Raw genomic sequence first — 24,386 nt, 5'->3', positions numbered from 1 at the left:
CACACACAAAACCATTCATCTTCACCTAAGGCTTTCATCCGCTGTGCCACCCAACCACACACAGGCCCATTCATCCCCACCTCAGGCTTTCATCCGCTGTGCCACCCAACCACACACAGGACCATTCATCTTCACCTCAGGCTTTCATTCGCTGTGCCACCCAACCACACACAGGACCATTCCTCCTCACCTCAGGCTTTCATCCGCTGTGCCACCCAACCACACACACGACCATTCATCCTCACCTCAGGCTTTCATCAGCTGTGCCACCTGACCACACACAGGACCATTCCTCCTCACCTCAGGCTTTCATCTGCTGTGCCACCCACTTCTCTTTTCTTTGTTGGTTCTGTAGGGAAATCGAAAGAGGCAGAATCTCTCTCCTCTTGTCCATCTTCTGCCATCCTCCAACTTTGCATGTCTCTCCTATCTTCAGCAGTCAAAGCCATCTCCTCTAACCTTTCAGCTAACAGGGTGGCCAGGCCTCCAGCACCTAGCAAGGCCAGGGCAGCAATGTCATGACAAAAGTACAGAAATGCTACAGTAATTCTGTGGTGAAAAGACTGATATTGGGGATTATGCAGCAGATCTAGAAGTATTTCTAATCCTCCAAGCTCCCGCACCCGGATACGATTGAGTGCTTCACGGCAGCAAAGACACAGGGCTCTCAGCAGTGGAAGGCAGCGTGTAGGAGCATCCTGTAACGCTTTGGCTTCTGCTATAAGGAGATGGATTGTGCCCGCATTACCAAGGATAGGCCGTAAAGCTCCTTGGTTACAAAGATTGCAAAGAGTACCAAGTGTAGCCTGACGCACGGCAACTTTTACTTCCTCTCCGCTGGCTAGTGCCACCAAGGTTGGTACAACAGGACTCAGCTGCTCTGCACAGTCCAGGGAACACCCGCGGCTCAGCTCACACACAGCACGTACAGCCGCACACACCAAGTTGGAGTCTGGAGATGTAAGCATTGGAACACAAGGGGCCAGTCCACCCTGCTGACAGATAGAAAGTCTGTGTGAGGCGGAATCCCCCAGGATACGGAGGGCTCGCAGGCAGCTGTGCAGACACCCAGCATCTTGAGAGCTTTGTAAGATTTGTACCAACGTGGAGACTGCACCTAAATGTGAGGAGAGAATGGGTGGAAATGGTGTCAGTATGTAGTGATCAGAGAGACCTATGTCATTCACTTCCTGTCCCAGCTCCCACATCAGTGTCCACACCCCCCAGCATGAAATTACACCCCCATCTCCTGTACCCAGCCTCGCACCTCATTCACTGTACCCAGCCTCGCACCTCATTCACTGTACCCAGCCTCACACCTCATTCACTGTACCCAGCCTCACACCTCATGTCATTCACTTCCTGTCCCAGCTCCCACATCCGTGTCCACACCCCCCAGCTCCTGTACCCAGCCTCACACCTCATTCACTGTACCCAGCCTCGCACCTCATGCACTGTACCCAGCCTCACACCTCATTCACTGTACCCAAACTCACACCTCATGTCATTCACTTCCTGTCCCTGCTCCCACATCCGTGTCCACACCCCCCAGCATGAAATTACACCCCCCCCTCAATCTCCTGTACCCAGCCTCACACCTCATTCACCGTACCCAGCCTTGCACCTCATTCACTGTACCCAGCCTCGCACCTCATTCACTGTACCCAGCCTCACACCTCATGTCATTCACTTCCTGTCCCAGCTCCCACATCCGTGTCCACACCCCCCAGCTCCTGTACCCAGCCTCACACCTCATTCACTTCCTGTCCCAGCTACCACATCCGTGTCCCCACCCCCCAGCTCCTGTACCCAGCCTCACACCTCATTCACTTCCTGTCCCAGCTACCACATCCGTGTCCACACCCCCCAGCATGAAATTACACCCCCATCTCCTGTACCCAGCCTCGCACCTCATTCACCGTACCCAGCCTCGCACCTCATTCACCGTACCCAGCCTCGCACCTCATTCACTGTACCCAGCCTCACACCTCATTCACTGTACCCAGCCTCACACCTCATGTCATTCACTTCCTGTCCCAGCTCCCACATCCGTGTCCACACCCCCCAGCATGAAATGACACCCCCATCTCCTGTACCCAGCCTCACACCTCATTCACTTCCTGTCCCAGCTACCACATCCGTGTCCACACCCCCCAGCATGAAATTACACCCCCATCTCCTGTACCCAGCCTCGCACCTCATTCACCGTACCCAGCCTCGCACCTCATTCACCGTACCCAGCCTCGCACCTCATTCACCGTACCCAGCCTCACACCTCATTCACTGTACCCAGCCTCACACCTCATTCACTGTACCCAGCCTCACACCTCATGTCATTCACTTCCTGTCCCAGCTCACACATCCGTGTCCACACCCCCCAGCTCCTGTACCCAGCCTCACACCTCATTCACTTCCTGTCCCAGCTACCACATCCGTATCCCCACCCCCCAGCTCATGTACCCAGCCTCACACCTCATTCACTTCCTGTCCCAGCTACCACATCCGTGTCCACACCCCCCAGCATGAAATTACACCCCCATCTCCTGTACCCAGCCTCGCACCTCATTCACCGTACCCAGCCTCGCACCTCATTCACCGTACCCAGCCTCGCATCTCATTCACTGTACCCAGCCTCACACCTCATTCACTGTACCCAGCCTCACACCTCATTCACTGTACCCAGCCTCACACCTCATTCACTGTACCCAGCCTCACACCTCATTCACTTCCTGCCCCAGCTCCCTCATCCGTATCCACACGCACCAGCATGAAATTACACCCCCATCTCCTGTACCCAGCCTCACACCTCATTCACTGTACCCAGCCTCGCACCTCATTCACTGTACCCAGCCTCGCACCTCATTCACTGTACCCAGCCTCGCACCTCATTCACTGTACCCAGCCTCGCACCTCATTCACCGTACCCAGCCTCACACCTCATTCACCGTACCCAGCCTCACACCTCATTCACCGTACCCAGCCTCACACCTCATTCACCGTACCCAGCCTCACACCTCATTCACTGTACCCAGCCTCACACCTCATTCACTTCCTGCCCCAGCTCCCTCATCCGTATCCACACGCACCAGCATGAAATTACACTCCCATCTCCTGTACCCAGCCTCGCACCTCATTCACCGTACCCAGCCTCGCACCTCATTCACCGTACCCAGCCTCGCACCTCATTCTCCGTACCCAGCCTCGCACCTCATTCTCCGTACCCAGCCTCACACCTCATTCACCGTACCCAGCCTCACACCTCATTCACCGTACCCAGCCTCACACCTCATTCACCGTACCCAGCCTCACACCTCATTCACCGTACCCAGCCTCACACCTCATTCACTGTACCCAGCCTCACACCTCATTCACTGTACCCAGCCTCACACCTCATTCACTTCCTGTCCCAGCTACCACATCCGTGTCCCCACCCACCAGCTCCTGTACCCAGCCTCACATCTCATTCACTTCCTGTCCCAGCTACCACATCCGTGTCCACACCCCCCAGCATGAAATTACACCCCCATCTCCTGTACCCAGCCTCGCACCTCATTCACCGTACCCAGCCTCGCACCTCATTCACCGTACCCAGCCTCGCACCTCATTCACCGTACCCAGCCTCGCATCTCATTCACCGTACCCAGCCTCGCATCTCATTCACCGTACCCAGCCTCACACCTCATTCACTGTACCCAGCCTCACACCTCATTCACTGTACCCAGCCTCACACCTCATTCACTGTACCCAGAATCACACCTCATTCACTGTACCCAGCCTCACACCTCATTCACTGTACCCAGAATCACACCTCATTCACTTCCTGTCCCAGCTACCACATCCGTGTCCACACCCCCCAGCATGAAATTACACCACCATCTCCTGTACCCAGCCTCGCACCTCATTCACCGTACCCAGCCTCGCACCTCATTCACCGTACCCAGCCTCGCACCTCATTCACTGTACCCAGCCTCACACCATATTCACTGTACCCAGCCTCACACCTCATTCACTGTACCCAGCCTCACATCTCATTCACTGTACCCAGCCTCGCACCTCATTCACTGTACCCAGCCTCGCACCTCATTCACTTCCTGTCCCAGCTCCCACATCCGTATCCACACGCACCAGCATGAAATTACACTCCCATCTCCTGTACCCAGCCTCGCACCTCATTCACTGCACCCAGCCTCACACCTCATTCACTGTACCCAGCCTCACACCTCATTCACTGTACCCAGCCTCGCACCTCATTCACTGTACCCAGCCTCGCACCTCATTCACTGTACCCAGCCTCGCACCTCATTCACTGTACCCAGCCTCGCATCTCATTCACTTCCTGTCCCAGCTCCCACATCCGTGTACACACCCACCAGCATGAAATGACACACCCCATCTCCTGTACCCAGCCTCGCACCTCATTCACTGTACCCAGCCTCGCACCTCATGTCATTCACTTCCTGTCCCAGCTCCCACATCCGTGTCCACACCCACCAGCATGAAATTACACACCCCATCTGCTGTACCCAGCCTCACACCTCATGTCATTCCAGTACCAGGCTGTGCCTCACCCCATCTCCTGTACCCTCAAGCCTCATGTCTCTCCACCCTATACTCTATGCCCTATACCACTCATGTTTCTCCACCCTATGCCCTGTACCCAGCCTCACGTTTCTCCACCCTATGCAATATACCCAGCCTCACGCCTCTCCACCCAATGCCCTATACCCAGCCTCGCGCCTCATGTTTCTCCACCCTATGCCCTATACCCAGCCTCACGCCTCATGTTTCTTCGCCCTATGCCCTGTACCCAGCTTCACGTTTCTCCACCCTATGCCCCGTACCCAGCCTAACGTTTCTCCACCCTATGCCCTGTACCCAGCCTCACGTTTCTCCACCCTATGCCCTGTACCCAGCCTCACGTTTCTCCACCCTATGCCCTGTACCCAGCCTCACGCTTCATGTTTCTCCACCCTATGCCCTGTACCCAGCCTCACATTTCTCCACCCTATGCCCTATACCCAGCCTCACGCCTCAGGTTTCTCCACACTATGCCCTATACCCAGCCTCACGTCTCAGGTTTCTCCACACTATGCCCTATACCCAGCCTCACGCCTCATGTTTCTCCACCCTATGCAATATACCCAGCCTTACGCCTCCACCCTATGCCCTATACCCAGCCTCACTCATGTTTCTCCACCCTATGCCCTGTACCCAGCTTCACGCCTCATGTTTCTCCACCCTATGCCCTGTACCCAGCCTCACGTTTCTCCACCCTATGCCCTGTACCCAGCCTCACGTTTCTCCACCCTATGCCCTGTACCCAGCCTCACGTTTCTCCACCCTATGCCCTGTACCCAGCCTCACGTTTCTCCACCCTATGCCCTGTACCCAGCCTCACGTTTCTCCACCCTATGCCCTGTACCCAGCCTCACGTTTCTCCACCCTATGCCCTGTACCCAGCCTCACGTTTCTCCACCCTATGCCCTGTACCCAGCCTCACGTTTCTCCACCCTATGCCCTGTACCCAGCCTCACGCCTCATGTTTCTCCACCCTATGCCCTATACCCAGCCTCACACCTCAGGTTTCTCCACCCTATGCCCTATACCCAGCCTCACGCCTCATGTTTCTCCACCCTATGCCCTGTACCCAGCCTCACGCCTCAGGTTTCTCCACACTATGCCCTATACCCAGCCTCACGTCTCAGGTTTCTCCACACTATGCCCTATACCCAGCCTCACGCCTCATGTTTCTCCACCCTATGCAATATACCCAGCCTTACGCCTCTCCACCCTATGCCCTATACCCAGCCTCACTCCTCATGTTTCTCCACCCTATGCCCTGTACCCAGCTTCACGCCTCATGTTTCTCCACCCTATGCCCTGTACCCAGCCTCACGCTTCATGTTTCTCCACCCTATGCCCTATACCCAGCCTCACTCCTCATGTTTCGCCACTCTATGCTCTGTACCCAGCTTCACGCCTCATGTTTCTCCACCCTATGCCCTCTACCCAGCCTCACGCCTCATGTTTCTCCACCCTATGCCCTGTACCCAGCCTCATGGTTTTTCCACCCTATGCCCTGTACCCAGCCTCACGCCTCAGGTTTCCCCACCCTATGCCCTATACCCAGCCTCACGCCTCATGTTTCATGTTTCTCCACCCTATGCCCTGTACCCAGCCTCACGCCTCATGTTTCTCCACCCTATGCCCTGTACCCAGCCTCATGGCTCATGGTTTTTCCACCCTATGCCCTATACCCAGCCTCACGCTTCATGTTTTTTCCACCCTATGCCTTGTACCCAGCCTCACGTTTCTCCACCCTATGTCCTATACCCAGCCTCACGCCTCTCCACCCTAAGCCCTATACCCAGCCTCACGTTTCTCCACCCTATGCCCTATACCCAGCCTCACTCCTCATGTTTCTCCACCCTATGCCCTGTACCCAGCCTCACGCCTCAGGTTTCCCCACCCTATGCCCTATACCCAGCCTCACGCCTCATGTTTCATGTTTCTCCACCCTATGCCCTGTACCCAGCCTCACGCCTCATGTTTCTCCACCCTATGCCCTGTACCCAGCCTCACGCCTCATGGTTTTTCCACCCTATGCCCTATACCCAGCCTCACGCTTCATGTTTTTTCCACCCTATGCCTTGTACCCAGCCTCACGTTTCTCCACCCTATGTCCTATACCCAGCCTCACGCCTCTCCACCCTATGCCCTATACCCAGCCTCACGTTTCTCCACCCTATGCCCTATACCCAGCCTCACTCCTCATGTTTCTCCACCCTATGCCCTGTACCCAGCCTCACGCCTCATGGTTTCTCCACCCTATGCCCTATACCCAGCCTCACACTTCATGTTTTTTCCACCCTATGCCCTGTACCAAGCCTCACGCCTCTCCACCCTATGCCCTATACCCAGCCTCACGTTTCTCCACCCTATGCCCTATACCCAGCCTCACGCCTCTCCACCCTATGCCCTATACCCAGCCTCACTCCTCAGGTTTCTCCACCCTATGCCCTATACCCAGCCTCACGCCTCTCCACCCTATGCCCTATACCCAGCCTCACGCCTCTCCACCCTATGCCCTATACCCAGCCTCACGCCTCATGGTTTTTCCACCCTATGCCCTGTACCCAGCCTCACTCCTCATGTTCACGCCTCATGTTTCTCCACACTATGCCCTGTACCCAGCCTCACGCCTCATGTTTCTCCACCCTATGCCCTGTACCCAGCCTCACGCCTCAGGTTTCTCCACCCTATGCCCTATACCCAGCCTCACGCCTCAGGTTTCTCCACCCTATGCCCTGTACCCAGCCTCACTCCTCATGTTTCTCCACCCTATGCCCTGTACCCAGCTTCATGCCTCATGTTTCTCCACCCTATGCCCTGTACCCAGCCTCACTCCTCATGTTTCTCCACCCTATGCCCTGTACCCAGCTTCACGCCTCATGTTTCTCCACCCTATGCCCTGTACCCAGCCTCACTCCTCATGTTTCTCCACCCTATGCCCTATACCCAGCCTCACGCCTCATGTTTCTCCACCCTATGCCCTGTACCCAGCCTCACGCCTCATGGTTTTTCCACCCTATGCCCTATACCCAGCCTCACGCTTCATGTTTTTTCCACCCTATGCCCTGTACCCAGCCTCACTCCTCAGGTTTCTCCACCCTATGCCCTATACCCAGCCTCACGCCTCTCCACCCTATGCCCTATACCCAGCCCCACGCCTCTCCACCCTATGCCCTATACCCAGCCTCACGCCTCTCCACCCTATGCCTTATACCCAGCCTCACGGTTTTTCCACCCTATGCCCTGTACCCAGCCTCACTCCTCATGTTCACGCCTCATGTTTCTCCACACTATGCCCTGTACCCAGCCTCACGCCTCATGTTTCTCCACCCTATGCCCTGTACCCAGCCTCACGCCTCAGGTTTCTCCACCCTATGCCCTATACCCAGCCTCACGCCTCAGGTTTCTCCACCCTATGCCCTGTACCCAGTCTCACTCATGTTTCTCCACCCTATGCCCTGTACCCAGCCTCACGCCTCATGTTTCTCCACCCTATGCCCTATACCCAGCCTCACGCTTCATGTTTCTCCACCCTATGCCCTGTACCCAGCCTCACTCCTCATGTTTCTCCACCCTATGCCCTGTACCCAGCCTCACGCCTCATGTTTCTCCACCCTATGCCCTGTACCCAGCCTCACTCCTCAGGTTTCTCCACCCTATGCCCTATACCCAGCCTCACGCCTCATGTTTCTCCACCCTATGCCCTGTACCCAGCCTCACACCTCATGGTTTTTCCACCCTATGCCCTATACCCAGCCTCACGCTTCATGTTTTTTCCACCCTATGCCCTGTACCCAGCCTCACGCCTCATGTTTCTCCACCCTATGCCCTGTACCCAGCCTCACTCCTCAGGTTTCTCCACCCTATGCCCTATACCCAGCCTCAAGCCTCTCCACCCTATGCCCTATACCCAGCATCACGCCTCTCCACCCTATGCCCTATATCCAGCCTCACGCCTCATGGTTTTTCCACCCTATGCCCTGTACCCAGCCTCACTCCTCATGTTCACGCCTCATGTTTCTCCACACTATGCCCTGTACCCAGCCTCACGCCTCATGTTTCTCCACCCTATGCCCTGTACCCAGCCTCACGCCTCAGGTTTCTCCACCCTATGCCCTATACCCAGCCTCACGCCTCAGGTTTCTCCACCCTATGCCCTGTACCCAGTCTCACGCCTCATGTTTCTCCACCCTATGCCCTGTACCCAGCCTCACTCCTCATGTTTCTCCACCCTATGCCCTGTACCCAGCTTCACGCCTCATGTTTCTCCACCCTATGCCCTGTACCCAGCCTCACTCCTCATGTTTCTCCACCCTATGCCCTATACCCAGCCTCACTCCTCATGTTTCTCCATCCTATGCCCTATAGCCAGCCTCACGCCTCATGTTTCTCCACCCTATGCCCTGTACCCAGCCTCACGCCTCATGGTTTTTCCACCCTATGCCCTATACCCAGCCTCACGCTTCATGTTTTTTCCACCCTATGCCCTGTACCCAGCCTCACGCGTCATGTTTCTCCACCCTATGCCCTGTACCCAGCCTCACGCCTCATGTTTCTCCACCCTATGCCCTGTACCCAGCCTCACTCCTCATGTTTCTCCACCCTATGCCCTGTACCCAGCCTCACTCCTCATGTTTCTCCACCCTATGCCCTGTACCCAGCTTCATGCCTCATGTTTCTCCACCCTATGCCCTGTACCCAGCCTCACTCCTCATGTTTCTCCACCCTATGCCCTGTACCCAGCTTCACGCCTCATGTTTCTCCACCCTATGCCCTGTACCCAGCCTCACTCCTCATGTTTCTTCACCCTATGCCCTGTACCCAGCCTCACGCCTCATGTTTCTTCACCCTATGCCCTGTACCCAGCCTCACGCATATTTCAGCACAGTGTTAGGCTGCATATTACTTTATGCCATGTACTCATCCTTTGCCTAATTTTTCAGCCCAGCCTCAGGTTGTACCTCACTTCTATCCCCAAGCCTTATGCCTCACCCTACTCCCTGTACCCGCAGACACTCATCTCATGCCCAGCACCTAGTAGCTAATGTTCCCTCTCTACCTGGCCCAATCATGCCTTCTCCACTGCGTAGGATTACTTCCACCATCTATAGCCATGTTCCTGCAGTACCACAACGCCCAGCTTACCGGAATCATGAATGATTACACTGTTCTGTGGGTCCAACGCCAAATTTCCCAGAGCCCGGGAGACCCTATTCCATATGGAGGCTACACACACAGACTGCAGGATACTGACTGGAAGAAAACACACAGCAATTACTACCCAGAGAGTGCAACAGTCACTGCACACCGTGTGTATAATAACCAGAGAGTGCAACAGTCACTGCACACCGTGTGTACAATAACCAGAGAGTACAACAGTCACTGCACACTGTGTATAATAACCAGAGAGTGCAACAGTCACTGCACACCGTGTGTATAATAACCAGAGAGTGCAACAGTCACTGCACACCGTGTGTATAAGAACCAGAGTACAACAGTCACTGCACACCGTGTGTATAATAACCAGAGAGTGCAACAGTCACTGCACACCGTGTGTATAATAACCAGAGAGTACAACAGTCAGTGCACACCGTGTGTATAATAACCAGAGAGTGCAACAGTCAGTGCACACCATGTGTATAATAACCAGAGTGCAACAGTCACTGCACAACGTGTGTATAATAACCAGAGTACAACAGTCACTGCACACCGTGTGTATAATAACCAGAGAGTGCAACAGTCACTGCACACCGTGTGTATAATAACCAGAGAGTACAACAATCACTGCACACCGTGTGTATAATAACCAGAGAGTGCAACAGTCACTGCACACCATGTGTATAATAACCAGAGAGTACAACAATCACTGCACACCGTGTGTATAATAACCAGAGAGTACAACAGTCACTGCACACTGTGTGTATAATAACCAGAGTACAACAGTCACAGCACACTGTATGTATAATAACCAAAGAGTACAACAGTCACTGCACACTGTGTATAATAACCAGAGAGTACAAGAGTCACTGCATACTGTGTATAATAACCAGAGAGTACAACAGTCACTGCACACTGTGTATAATAACCAGAGAGTACAAGAGTCACTGCACACTGTGTATAATAACCAGAGAGTACAACAGTCACTGCACACTGTGTATAATAACCAGAGAGTACAAGAGTCACTGCACACTGTGTATAATAACCAGAGAGTACAACAGTCACTGCACACTGTGTATAACAGGCCTGGCCAACCTGTGGCTCTCCTGCTGTTGTGAAACTACAAGTCCCATCATGTCCTGCCACACTTTTGCTATTAGGGAATGCTAAAACTGTGGCAGAGCATGCTGGGATATGTAGTTTCACAACAGCTGGAGAGCCACAGGTTGGCCAGGCCTGGTGTATAATAACCAGAGAGTACAAGAGTCACTGCATACTGTGTATAATAACCAGAGAGTACAACAGTCACTGCACACTGTGTATAATAACCAGAGAGTACAAGAGTCACTGCATACTGTGTATAATAACCAGAGAGTACAACAGTCACTGCACACTGTGTATAATAACCAGAGAGTACAACAGTCACTGCACACTGTATGTATAATAACCAGAGTACAACAGTCACAGCACACTGTATGTATAATAACCAGAGTACAACAGTCACTGCACACTGTGTATAATAACCAGAGAGTACAAGAGTCACTGCATACTGTGTATAATAACCAGAGAGTACAACAGTCACTGCACACTGTGTATAATAACCAGAGAGTACAACAGTCACTGCACACTGTATGTATAATAACCAGAGTACAACAGTCACCGCACACTGTATGTATAATAACCAGAGTACAACAGTCACTGCACACTGTGTGTATAATAACCAGAGTACAACAGTCACTGCACACTGTGTATAATGGCCCTCATTCCGAGTTGTTCGCTCGGTATTTTTCATCGCATCGCAGTGAAAATCCGCTTAGTACGCATGCGCAAAGTTCGCACTGCGACTGCGCCAAGTAACTTTACTATGAAGAAAGTATTTTTACTCACGGCTTTTTCTTCGCTCCGGCGAACGTAATGTGATTGACAGGAAATGGGTGTTACTGGGCGGAAACACGGAGTTTCAGGGGCGTGTGGCTGAAAACGCTACCGTTTCCGGAAAAAACGCAGGAGTGGCCGGAGAAACGGTGGGAGTGCCTGGGCGAACGCTGGGTGTGTTTGTGACGTCAACCAGGAACGACAAGCACTGAACTGATCGCACAGGCAGAGTAAGTCTGGAGCTACTCTGAAACTGCTAAGTAGTTAGTAATCGCAATATTGCGAATACATCGGTCGCAATTTTAAGAAGCTAAGATTCACTCCCAGTAGGCGGCGGCTTAGCGTGTGTAACTCTGCTAAATTCGCCTTGCGACCGATCAACTCGGAATGAGGGCCCATAATCAGAGAGTACAAGAGTCACTGCATACTGTGTATAATAACCAGAGAGTACAACTGTCACTGCACATTGGGGGTAATTCTGAGTTGATCGCAGCAGCAAGTTTGTTAGCAGTTGGGCAAAACCATGTGCACTGCAGGGGGGACAGATATAACATGTGCAGAGAGAGTTAGATTTGGGTGGGTTATTTCGTTTCTGTGCAAGGTAAATACTGGCTGCTTTATTTTTACTCTGCAATTTAGATTTCAATTTAAATACACCGCACCCAAATCTACCTCTCTCTGCACATGTTACATCTGCCCCTCCTGCAGTGCACATGGTTTTGTCCAATTGCTAACCAAAACTTGCTGCTGCGATCAACTCAGAATTAGGCCCACTGTGTATAATACCAGAGTACAACAGTCACTGCACACTGGCGGTAATTCCGAGTTGATTGCAGCAGGATTTTTGTTAGCAGTTGGGCAAAACCATGGCCCTCATTCCGAGTCGTTCGCTCGGTAAATTTCATCGCATCGCAGCGATTTTCCGCTTAGTGCGCATGTGCAATGTCCGCACTGCGACTGCGCCAAGTAAATTTGCTATGAAGTTTGGATTTTTACTCACGGCTTTTTCTTCGCTCCGGCGATTGTAGTGTGATTGACAGGAAATGGGTGTTACTGGGCGGAAACAGGCCGTTTTATGGGCGTGTGGGGAAAAACGCTACCGTTTCCGGGAAAAACGCGGGAGTGGCCGGAGAAACGGGGGAGTGTCTGGGCGAACGCTGGGTGTGTTTGTGACGTCAAACCAGGAACGACAAGCACTGAACTGATCGCAGATGCCGAGTAAGTCTGAAGCTACTCTGAAACTGCTAAGAAGATTGTAATCGCAATATTGCGAATACATCGTTCGCAATTTTAAGATGCTAAGATACACTCCCAGTAGGCGTAGGCTTAGCGTGAGCAACTCTGCTAAAATCGCCTTGCGAGCGAACAACTCGGAATGAGGGCCCATGTGCACTGCAGGGGAGGCAGATATAACATGTGCAGAGAGAGTTAGATTTGGGTGGGGTGTGTTCAAACTGAAATCTAAATTGCAGTGTAAAAATAAAGCAGCCAGTATTTACCCTGCACAGAAACAATATAACCCACCCAAATCTAACTCTCTCTGCACATGTTATATCTGCCCCCCCCCCCCCCCCCTCCAGTGCACATGGTTTTGCCCAATTACTAACAAACTTGCTGCTGCGATCAACTCAGAATTACCCCCACTGTGTATCTGGCTTTTGGCTACTACACTCCATCGAGACTGCCCTGGTGAAAGTCACCAATGACCTGCTTTCAGCCAAATCCAAGAGCCACTTATCTCTACTCATCCTTCTGGACCTCTCTGCTGCCTTTGACACCGTGGATCACCCTCTCCTCCTCTGCACACTCCAAAATGTTGGCCTCTCTAGCACCGTCCTTGGCTGGTTTACCTCTTACCTCACTAACCGCTCCATCTCCGTGTCTGCCTCCGGAAAGACCTCACACCCTTCCATCCTTCCTGTTGGTGTCCCTCAGGGTTCTGTTCTCCCTGTACACATCTTCCCTGCGTGCGATCATTAATTCCTTTGGCCTTTAATACCACCTCTATGCTGATGACACACAAGTCTACCTCTCATCTCCTGATCTTTCCTCCTCGGTTCTCTCAAAGGTCTCCTGCTGCCTTTCCGGCATCTCCTCCTGCATGTCTGAGTGCTCTCTGAAGCTCAACATGGACAAAACTGAACTCATTATCTTTCCCCCATCCAGAGCAACACCCCCTACCAATATCTCTATCACTGTTGACAACACAATCATCTCCCCCGTTCCCCAACTCCACTGCTTGGGCGTCACTCTTGACTTCTCCCTCTCCTTTGCACCCTACATCCAAGCTCTGGCGTAATCTTGTCGGTTCCAGCTACGCAACATTGCACGTATCAGGCCATTTCTCTCCCAGAGTGCAACTAAACTCATCAACCACTCACTGGTCATCTCACGACTTGACTACTGCAATGTTCTCCTCACTGGCCTCGCTTGCTCCCATCTCGCTCCCCTTCAATCTGTCCTCAACTCCGCAGCTAGGCTTATCTTCCTCTCCCGCCGCTCCACATCTGCCACTCCGCTTCAACAAAATCTACACTGGCTCCCATTCCCCTACAGCATCCTCTTCAAACTCCTCACCCTCACATACAAGGCCATCTCTAACCTCCTCTCCCTTCATACTCCCGCCCACTACGGTCAGCCGATGACCATCACCTCTACTCTGCCCTGGCCACTGCTTCCCATGCACAAGTTCAAGATTTTTGCCCGTGCTGCACCTCTTCAGTGGAACACGCTCCCCCACTCCTTTAGACTTTCCCCAACCTTGCAAAGCTTCAAACGGGCACTAAAAACCCACCTATTTATCAAAGCATACCCCTCCGATGCATAACCTAGTCCTGAGGCTGCTCCTCCATCCCCCTGCCTCATGCCTTGACATCTCTGCTTTGCTTGCATACTGCCATCAGGCTACCTTCCGCTTGCTTGCACCTCATGTCATCTGTCTGTCGCCCCTCCCCACCAGATTGGTAGCTCTTCGGAGCTGGGCCCTCTTTCCTCTTGTTGTCAAAGCCCTCTTCTCGACACATTTCACTCGCAGCTCTCTCCTACTCAGCGACTATCTTTACCGCTTTCTCTCCTACTGGTAAAGACTCATCTCTCTATGGCGCTAGCCCCAAGTAGTACAATGATTACTCCCTCACTACTGACATCTTAGCTCTATTATGTATGAGAATTGTGGTGCTCTTTGTTACCTGTACTCTCTTTTTGTTATTTACTGTAATGCTAAGTTTTGTCTCCCGGTACTGTCCTTTGTACGGCGCAGTGAAACACTTTTGGTGCCCTATAAATAAAAATAATAACCTACCTGCCTGTAATTCTATAACCTTGTACAGTTACCATACCAGTAAAAAGCACCGCCACCCCACCGTACGGCTCGGCCGCAAGAGACCAGCAAGAAGGCCCACGCCTCCTCTCTCTCTTCGCTTTGTGTAGGGCAGTGATGGCTAACCTTGACACTCCAGCTGTTGTTGAACTACACATCCTAGAATGCCCTGCATCAGTTTTAGCATGGCCAAATAACACAACTGTAGCAGGGCATGCTGGGATGTGTAGTTCAACAACAGCTGGAGTGTCAAGGTTAGCCATCACTGGTGTAGGGTGTCCAACTTAATTCTAGTCTCTTGCAAAAACAAAAAAAATCAAATCTCAATCGTATTGAAAAAAAATCAAAAAAGTTATAAAACGAGCTTGTTCGGAAACTACAGAAGCCACATTAATAGTGACACATCGTATGGGTTGGGGATCTATGTTTCTTTGGTTATAGAGGCAGGACCTTGCTCACTTTTACTTAACACACTTTGAAACCTCCATAGAGGATCCACACTCTTGATATACTACCTCCACAGAGATATTATCACCCTCCTCAATGACTGAAATCATTCCATCACCGTCCTCCCCCACCTGTCTAGAACTATCCTCTAAAGGATCAGGTGGCTTATGGGCAAATCTAATTACCTGCCATTGGTCACCCACTTTACTACTTTGTAATGTACTACTGGGGCCAACCACAGACCCTGAGGATACAACCTCCTCCTCCAAATTTTGGGTTTCTTCCACCACTATGGCCTCTACTTCCTCCTCTACCAAATCCGTCCCTACTGGGTCCCATTCTAGGCTTTCCTGTCTGTCCTCCTCTGTATCCCCCTCTTCTCTCAACTTTCTTGTCATCTTTTCTTTACTCTTTTTCCCTGGGACTCCAACTTCAATTAAACGTTTTGTCACTTTTCTTGTTTTTCTTCTGTTGACCCTGGGCACAAAAGAGAGGTCACCACCATTTCTTACAACTTCACCAACCTCCTCCTCATCTGTAGTAAAAGCATCGAACCGATTGCTAAATACTACTTTTATTTCTTCTCCTTTCCTTTTGTTTTTATTGCCTCTTCTTACCTCCTGAAAAGGAACTTCTCTACCCACTGAACCTTCTGTTACCATCACCTCACAGGCCTCCTTCTGACTTTCCACCCTCTGAACCTTAATCTGGTTTTCTTTCTCCTGGCCACCTTCCTTCTGCACTTCCTTTCTCCCTTTGGATGGCTCATCTCTCTTGATCTTTTTCTTCTCCCAAATTGTGGTTGGCCCATGGACATTGACTATAAGGGTGACCTTCTTCCCCACATAAATTGCAGGTAACTTTATTACAATCTTTGGAAATATGACCCACCTTCCCACATTTGATCACACTGCAATCACTACTTAGGTGTCTAAAATCCCCGCACCTGAAACAAGTTCTTGGTTGTCCTTGGTAAAAACACTGTACGCGATCCCTTCCTATGTATGCAGCGGAAGGAATGTGGAGGAAACCTCTATCAGTGTTTCTTATACCCCTTTTCCACTACTAAGCACAGGACACAGCCGGGAGCCTGACACGGGTGCTATCCGGCTGCGGCCCATGCTCAGCTCCCTTTCCCACTGCGCTCACCAACCCAGCATATTGCCGGGTTGGTGACGCTGCTAGTGACGCGGCAGGGGCGGCACTGGGAGATCACATGATCTCCCAGCGTCGCCCTTCCATACAGTGTAAACGGGAGCCATGTCGCATTGACACGCCTTCAGTTTACACTACAACCCTACCCGGATCATTCCCGTGTCCTACCCAGGTAGCTACCCGGGTAGGATTCACGAGTCACTTGATCTGGGTTTTTGCGGAGGGACCCTTTTCCACTAGCAAAAAACACGGGTAAATGCGCGCTCCCATGTATTTACCCGTGTTTTTTGAGCTAGTGGAAAAAGGGTATGTTTCACCATGCCAGCCCATGCACCGCCCCACACTGGGGGGTAAAACCGACTTTAATCAGGTCAGACTGCACATCACAAAACCTAGAAAGCCTATACAGAATATCTTGTAGTGGGATCGATTCATTTCTGACAAGGATTGTCACCTTCACTTTATCCTGTTTGGTTACTAAGACAGCTTTAAATGCATCATATGGTTTAGAAGATCTGCACGCCTGCCACTTCACCCAGAAAGCCTGAAGTCCCTGATTAGAAATAAAGCTTAAATCAAAATCTTGCGTACAGATCTGAGGCGTAGAAATCTAAACCGAAAACCATCTGTAAAAAAAACAAAAAAAACAAAAACTTTTAGCTAGTGTCTTGCCTACACCAACCCACTTATACTGAATCAAGTTCCTTCTCTTCCCTACTTGCCCTGACCCTACATTCATTTGGGGCATACTGGAACTTGTACTGGGTCTATTTACCATAGTTGCATAAGACATAACCCCTAGGACAGGCTGTCTGTTCACATCAGATGCTGCGTTTTCTGTACATTGTTGCACATTTCTACTTTCACCAGAAACAGTCACATTTTCCCTTCTTTCTCTTTCCTTATTTAGCAGTTCAGCAGCCACCTTTGCTCTGTTAGGAGCACCCATCTGACCATACACAATATTAATCACTTCTTGCTGACCTACTGACAGTGTACTTTTGTCCAAAGCCGGCATTCCCTGCACAGTGTGTTGCTGGGGCAGACCCTCTGCTGTCTCAGTTCCAACTGCACAGGAGAGAACACACACTTTTCCTCCCCTGCTGCAGAACTTGTATTAACCCAGGCAGCACTGGCAGAAGGGCCAGCAACAGTACCTTTATCTTTGTTCTCTGCTTTGGCCTTCAGCAGGAGTTCGGCTTTGATTATTTGCCTCTCCAATTGTAAATCTGACAATTCGTCCTCTTCACATCTCACAGCTGTTTCTACATGCTGGACAGGTTTATGCAGATTGGCTGTCAGTGCGGTAGGTACAGTACAGTGTTCGCAAATACGCGCTATAGCGCGTATTTTACCCTGATCTGTGGTCCGGGGACTCACTTTTCTAAACTGTGTGGGTCCCCGGGGACGCGCTTCGCTGAAGCTGGTTGTTTTGTATCAGCTTCCTGTAACAGACGACAGAAGCGGAGCCTTAGCAGTCCTCTAGCGGCGCCCTCCCCCCCTTCCCCCCCTCGATCACCTGCTGCAGCATCATGGGGGACGGACCGAGAGTGAGGACGGCTTCCTCCTCCCCCCCCACCCACCCCCCGGCCGATCACCTGCTGCAGCTCCACGGGGGATGGACAGCGAGAGAGTGAGGGCGGCTCACCCCCCCCCCCCCCCGATCACCTGCTGCAGCTTCACGGGGGACGGACAGCGAGAGAGAGTGAGGACGGCTTCCCCCCCCCCCCCCCCCCCCCCCCGCCGCAGATCACTTGCTGCAGCTTAACGGGGGACGGACAGCGAGAGAGTGAGGACGGCTTCTCCCCCCCCCCCCCTGATCACCTGCTGCAGCTTAACGGGGGACGGACAGCGAGTGAGTGAGGACGGCTTCCCCCCCCCCCCCCGATCACCTGCTGCTGCTTCACGGGGGCTGGACAGAGAGCAGGGATGGCTCTGCAGCGCGCTACACACTGTGTTGCGGGTGGAGTTGAACGCCGGTGACCGCGTCCTGTGCGGAAGGGTGAGCTGGACTTGGGGTGGCGGCTGGGGGGCTGCTCATATCGGTGGGAAGGCAGAGATGGGGGATGCATGGCGCCGGCAAGCAGGTGTTAAACACCACAAAAATGTTGCATGGGGTGGGGGTGAGTGCTGCCTGTAATTTATGTGCTGACTGATCAACTTCAGTGACACTCACTGTGCTGGCTGTCTTTGTTGGTTGCCATTTGTTACTGTAAAGACAGCCAGCACAGTGAGTGTCACTGAAGTTGATCAGTCAGCACATAAATTACAGGCAGCATGACTCGAATCCAGTGGTTGCACCAAGTGTCCGAAGTCGGCGGTCAGGATGTTGGCATTTAGTATACCGACACCAGCATCCCGATCGCAGCAAAGCAGACAAGAGTGACGAGTGCAGAGGGTACCTTAACCTCCCACCCCTAACCCTCCGTTTCCCACAGCCTAAACCTAACCCACCCCCTTAGTGCCTAACACTTATACCCCCCCTCTGCAGCCTAACCCTGACCTCCCCAACACCATATACTAAACCCCCCCCCCCCCGACCCGCACGCTAAACCAGTGGCGGCATTGCATACTTACCTTCAGGATCCTGACTATCGGGATATCGTTGGTGGGATCCTAATCTTCTCGGGATGTCAGCGTTGGTATTCTGGCGGCTGGCGGGATTCCGGCATCGGTATTACGGCTCCTGGGATCCCGACAGCCAGGATTCTGAACGCATACTTCCGATATGATAACAGCATTGTCACCCTCCCTCCTCCACAACACTTCTGTAGTGTCTAAATCCAGTCTGAGGCTCCTATTATAGCGGCACCATAAAGCCATTACATATAGAAAATAAGAATTTACTTACCGATAATTCTATTTCTCGTAGTCCGTAGTGGATGCTGGGGACTCCGTAAGGACCATGGGGAATAGCGGCTCCGCAGGAGACTGGGCACATCTAAAGAAAGCTTTAGGACTAACTGGTGTGCACTGGCTCCTCCCCCTATGACCCTCCTCCAAGCCTCAGTTAGGAAACTGTGCCCAGACGAGCGTACACAATAAGGAAGGATTTTGAATCCCGGGTAAGACTCATACCAGCCACACCAATCACACCGTATAACTTGTGATCTGAACCCAGTTAACAGTATGATAACAGAGGAGCCTCTGAAAAGATGGCTCCCAACAATTATAACCCGATTTTTGTTAACAATAACTATGTACAAGTATTGCAGACAATCCGCACTTGGGATGGGCGCCCAGCATCCACTACGGACTACGAGAAATAGAATTATCGGTAAGTAAATTCTTATTTTCTCTGACGTCCTAAGTGGATGCTGGGGACTCCGTAAGGACCATGGGGATTATACCAAAGCTCCCAAACGGGCGGGAGAGTGCGGATGACTCTGCAGCACCGAATGAGAGAACTCCAGGTCCTCCTCAGCCAGGGTATCAAATTTGTAGAATTTAGCAAACGTGTTTGCCCCTGACCAAGTAGCTGCTCGGCAAAGTTGTAAAGCCGAGACCCCTCGGGCAGCCGCCCAAGATGAGCCCACTTTCCTTGTGGAACGGGCTTTTACAGATTTTAGCTGTGGCAGGCCTGCCACAGAATGTGCAAGCTGAATTGTACTACAAATCCAACGAGCAATAGTCTGCTTAGAAGCAGGAGCACCCAGCATGTTGGGTGCATACAGGATAAACAGCGAGTCAGATTTCCTGACTCCAGCCGTCCTGGAACATATTTTCAGGGCCCTGACAACATCCAGCAACTTGGATTCCTCCAAGGGGTATATGCAATTGCGGTCGAATTCCCGAAATTGTCGAATTTCGGGTCATTTTCGACCAAAAAAAAAAATCACCTATGCAATTCAGTGCTTTCCGACCAAAAAACGGACTTTCAAAATTCGACTTTTTGAAATTCGACTTTTTGCAAATTCGACTTTTCTGCAATGATACAAGTGCTGCAATTCGACCAAAGCATATTCAATTCAAGTTTGGAAATTCGACAGCAGTGCTTTTAGACAGCAAATTCGTCATTTTCAATCCGCCACACTTTGGAGGGTGAAAACAAAGAAAAAATTTTTAAACATGTTTTTTTTTGTGTTTTTTTGGGGGGGAATAGCAGATCTATTTATATTAGAAGGGATTAGGTACTTTTTTTTTTTTTTTTTTGGAGGCACAAATATTATTTATATATTTTTTAAAATATTATTATTATTTTTTTTTTTTTTTAATGCTGGAACGGTGAAATCATAAAAAAAAATGGCGTGGGGTCCCCCCTCCAAAGCATAACCAGCCTCGGGCTCTTCAAGCTGGTCCTGGTTCTAAAAATGCGGGGAAAAAATTGACAGGGGATCCCCCGTATTTTTAAAACCAGCACCGGGCTCTGCGCCTGGTGCTGGTGCCAAAAATACGGGGGACAAAAAGAGTAGGGGTCCCCCGTATTTTTAACACCAGCATCGGGCTCCACTAGCTGGACAGATAATGCCACAGCCGGGGGTCACTTTTATGCCGTGCCCTGCGGCCGTGGCATTTAATATCCAACTAGTCACCCCTGGCCGGGGTACCCTGGGGGAGTGGGGACTCCTTCAATCAAGGGGTCCCCCCCCCCAGCCACCCAAGGGCCAGGGGTGAAGCCCGAGGCTGTCCCCCCCCATCCAATGGGCTGCGGATGGGGGGGCTGATAGCCTTTTGTGATAATAAAAAGATATTGTTTTTTCCAGTAGTACTACAAGTCCCAGCAAGCCTCCCCCGCAAGCTGGTACTTGGAGAACCACAAGTACCAGCATGCGGGAGAAAAACGGGCCCGCTGGTACCTGTAGTACTACTGGGAAAAAAATACCCAAATAAAAACAGGACACACACACCGTCGACAGTAAAACTTTATTTCATACGTCGACACACACATACTTACCTATGTTCACAAGCCGACATCGGTCCTCTTCTCCATGTAGAATCCACGGATACCTGAAAAGAAAAGATCAATATACTCACCTCAGCCATGGTCCAGAGATAAATCCACGTACTTGGCAAAAAAACAAACCGAACACCCGCTCCATGCCGGACTGAAAGGGGTCCCATGCTGACACATGGGACACCTTTCCACGAATGAGACCTGTCAGTGACAGCTGTCACAGAAAGGTCTCTAAGCCAATCAGGAAGCGCAACTTCGTTGCGCTCACCTGATTGGCTGTGCGCTGTCTGTACTGTGACAGCACATCGCAAAGCCGCTCCATTACTTTCAATGGTGGGAACTTAGCGGCTAGCGGTAAGGTCACCCGCCGGTCAGCGGCTGCGCCGTCAAACGCAGCCGCGGTAAGTCTTGGAACAGACAGGGTCCTTGCTGGAGCAGGTCCCTTCTTAGAGGTAGAGGCCACGGATCCTCCGTGAGCCTCTCTTGAAGTTCCGGTTACCAAGTCCTTTTTGGCCCATCCGGAGCCACGAATATAGTGCTTACTCCTCTCCATCTTATCAATCTCAGTACCTTGGGTATGAGAGGCAGAGGAGGGAACACATACACTGACTGGTACACCCACGGTGTTACCAGAGCGTCTACAACTATTGCCTGAGGGTCTCTTGACCTGGCGCAATACCCGTCGAGTTTTTTAATCATGTGGACGACTTCTGGGTGAAGTCCCCACTCTCCCGGGTGGAGGTCGTGCTGAGGAAGTCTGCTTCCCAGTTGTCCACTCCCGGAATGAATACTGTTGACAGTGCTATCACATGATTTTTCCAGCGGAGAATCCTTGCAGCTTCTGCCATTGCCCTCCTGCTTCTTGTGCCACCCTGTCTGTTTACGTGGGTGACTGCCATGATGTTGTCCGACTGGATCAACACCGGCTGACCTTGAAGCAGAGGTCTCGCTAAGCTTAGAGCATTGTAAATGGCCCTTAGCTTCAGGATATTTATGTGAAGTGATGTATCCAGGCTTGACCCTAAGCCCTGGATATTCCTTCCCTGTGTGACTGCTCCCCAGCCTCGCAGGCTGGCATCCGTGGTCACCAGGACCCAGTCCTGAATGCCGAATCTGCGGCCCTCTAGAAGATGAGCACTCTGCAACCACCACAGGATGGATACCCTTGTCCTTGGTGACAGGGTTATCCGCTGATGCATCTGAAGATGTGACCCGGACCATTTGTCCAGTAGGTTCCACTGGAAAGTTCTTGCGTGGAATCTAACGAATGGGATTGCTTCGTAGGAAGCCACCATTTTTTCCCAGAACCCTTGTGCAATGATGCACTGAGACTTGGTTCGGTTTTAGGAGGTTCCTGATTAGCTCGGATAACTCCCTGGCTTTCTCTTCCGGGAGAAACACCTTTTTTCTGGACTGTGTCCAGGATCATCCCTAGGAAACAGAAGACAAGTCGTCGGAACCAGCTGCGATTTTGGAATATTGAGAACCCAATCGTGCTGCCGCAACACTACCTGAGATAGTGCTACACCGACCTCCAACTGTTCCCTGGATCTTACCCTTATCAGGGAATCGTCCAAGTAAGGGATAACTAAAATTTCCTTCCTTCGAAGGGATATCATTTCGTCCATTACCTTGGTAAAGACCGGGGGTGCCGTGGACCATCCCTACGGCAGCGTCTGAACTGATAGTGACAGTTCTGTACCATAACCTGAGGTACCCTTGGTGAGAAGGGTAAATTTTGACATGAAGGTAAGCATCCTTGATGTCCCGAGACATCATGTAGTCCCCTTCTTCCAGGTTCGCAATCACTGCTCTGAGTGACTCAATCTTGAATTTGAACCTCTGTATGTAAGTGTTCAAAGATTTTAGATTTTAGAATCGGTCTCACCGAGCCGTCTGGCTTCGGTACCACAATAGTGTGGAATAATACCCCGTTCCCTGTTGCAGGAGGGGTACCTTGATTATCACCTGCTGGGAATACAGCTTGTGAATGGCTTCCAAAACTGGCTCCCTGTCAGAGGGAGACGTCGGTAAAGCCGACTTTTGGAAACGGCGAGGGGGAGACGTCTCGAATTCCAATATGTACCTGTGACAGGACGGTACCGTACGGAAGCACTCGCCGCTTGCCGCGTCCCGTCGACTGCGCACAGTATGGAAGGTCAAGCCGCACGAGGCCTGACCACATAGGGGATTCCCGCTTACCGTCAGTAACCGCCTGTTACTGACTCCACCCACTGCGTTGTGGGCGGGTTCTTGCTGCCACCACCAAACTCCTAACCTGCCGTGGCGTTTGGAACCACGGTTCTGCTCTGTATGTGCCGACGCACTGCCTTACCACAGCTGTGTGGTGCTGACGAATCCCCACTAGCCACTTGCTAGGCCTCTACCGGTAGCTGGCGGAAGGCGGAGCTTGGAGACGCTAGGTACTTCCCTGGACAGCCGGAGGACGGGGCTAGGTTTGGCCTAACCCTGTTGGTCACAAGATGAAGCAGTCTTCTTGAGGCAAAGATGTTTATTTGCTCAATAGTTCTAAAGAGAACCCTTCCCTATTGCTAGGGGCAACAGCATACAGCAAGATGTTCCAGCAGAGCAGAATAAAGATGGTACAACTACAACCTGGAGGCACGCAGGTCTCCTTTTTATGTCAGTTTTCCACACAGTATCACAGGGAGGTAAGCCCTCCCTGTCTTCTCCAACCAATCAGGTTATTTTACAAAATACCAATAAATCACATTTTACAAGGATATAAGTGCAATAAAACAATATCCTCCTTCCTCTGACACAGGCGTTTGGTATCAGATTAACATTCACTATTGATAAATTTATCACATAGCTTCAAAACACAATGTTTCTGTCTCATTCACATCTCCAGGCAAACCCAGAGTCTGAGACCACAACAGGAAGGCTACAATACAAACAGTCTTCCTTCCTGCATAGGTCGCTCGCATGTCAATTAAATCAGGTACA

At 51.5% G+C, this 24,386-nt stretch overlaps 1 protein-coding gene across 1 annotated transcript in view; it reads right to left on the bottom strand.

The window, feature by feature from the left end:
* Positions 1-281: 281 nt before the first annotated feature.
* The window catches only part of ARMC5 (armadillo repeat containing 5), a 91,329-nt gene continuing 67,224 nt past the window's right edge, over positions 282-24,386 (bottom strand). The window contains exons 3-4 of the mRNA XM_063950541.1: positions 9,718-9,825; positions 282-1,117 (exon numbers count right to left, since the gene is read on the bottom strand). Coding sequence (XP_063806611.1) covers positions 297-1,117; positions 9,718-9,825 — 929 coding nt within the window. The 3' untranslated portion in view covers positions 282-296. The remainder of the gene's footprint in view (positions 1,118-9,717; positions 9,826-24,386) is intronic.

This window comes from Pseudophryne corroboree, unplaced genomic scaffold, assembly GCF_028390025.1.
Source record: "Pseudophryne corroboree isolate aPseCor3 unplaced genomic scaffold, aPseCor3.hap2 scaffold_1048, whole genome shotgun sequence".
Lineage (NCBI taxonomy): Eukaryota > Metazoa > Chordata > Amphibia > Anura > Myobatrachidae > Pseudophryne > Pseudophryne corroboree.
Note: the sequence above shows the minus strand (reverse complement) of the source record. Positions and strands in the feature narration are given on the sequence as shown.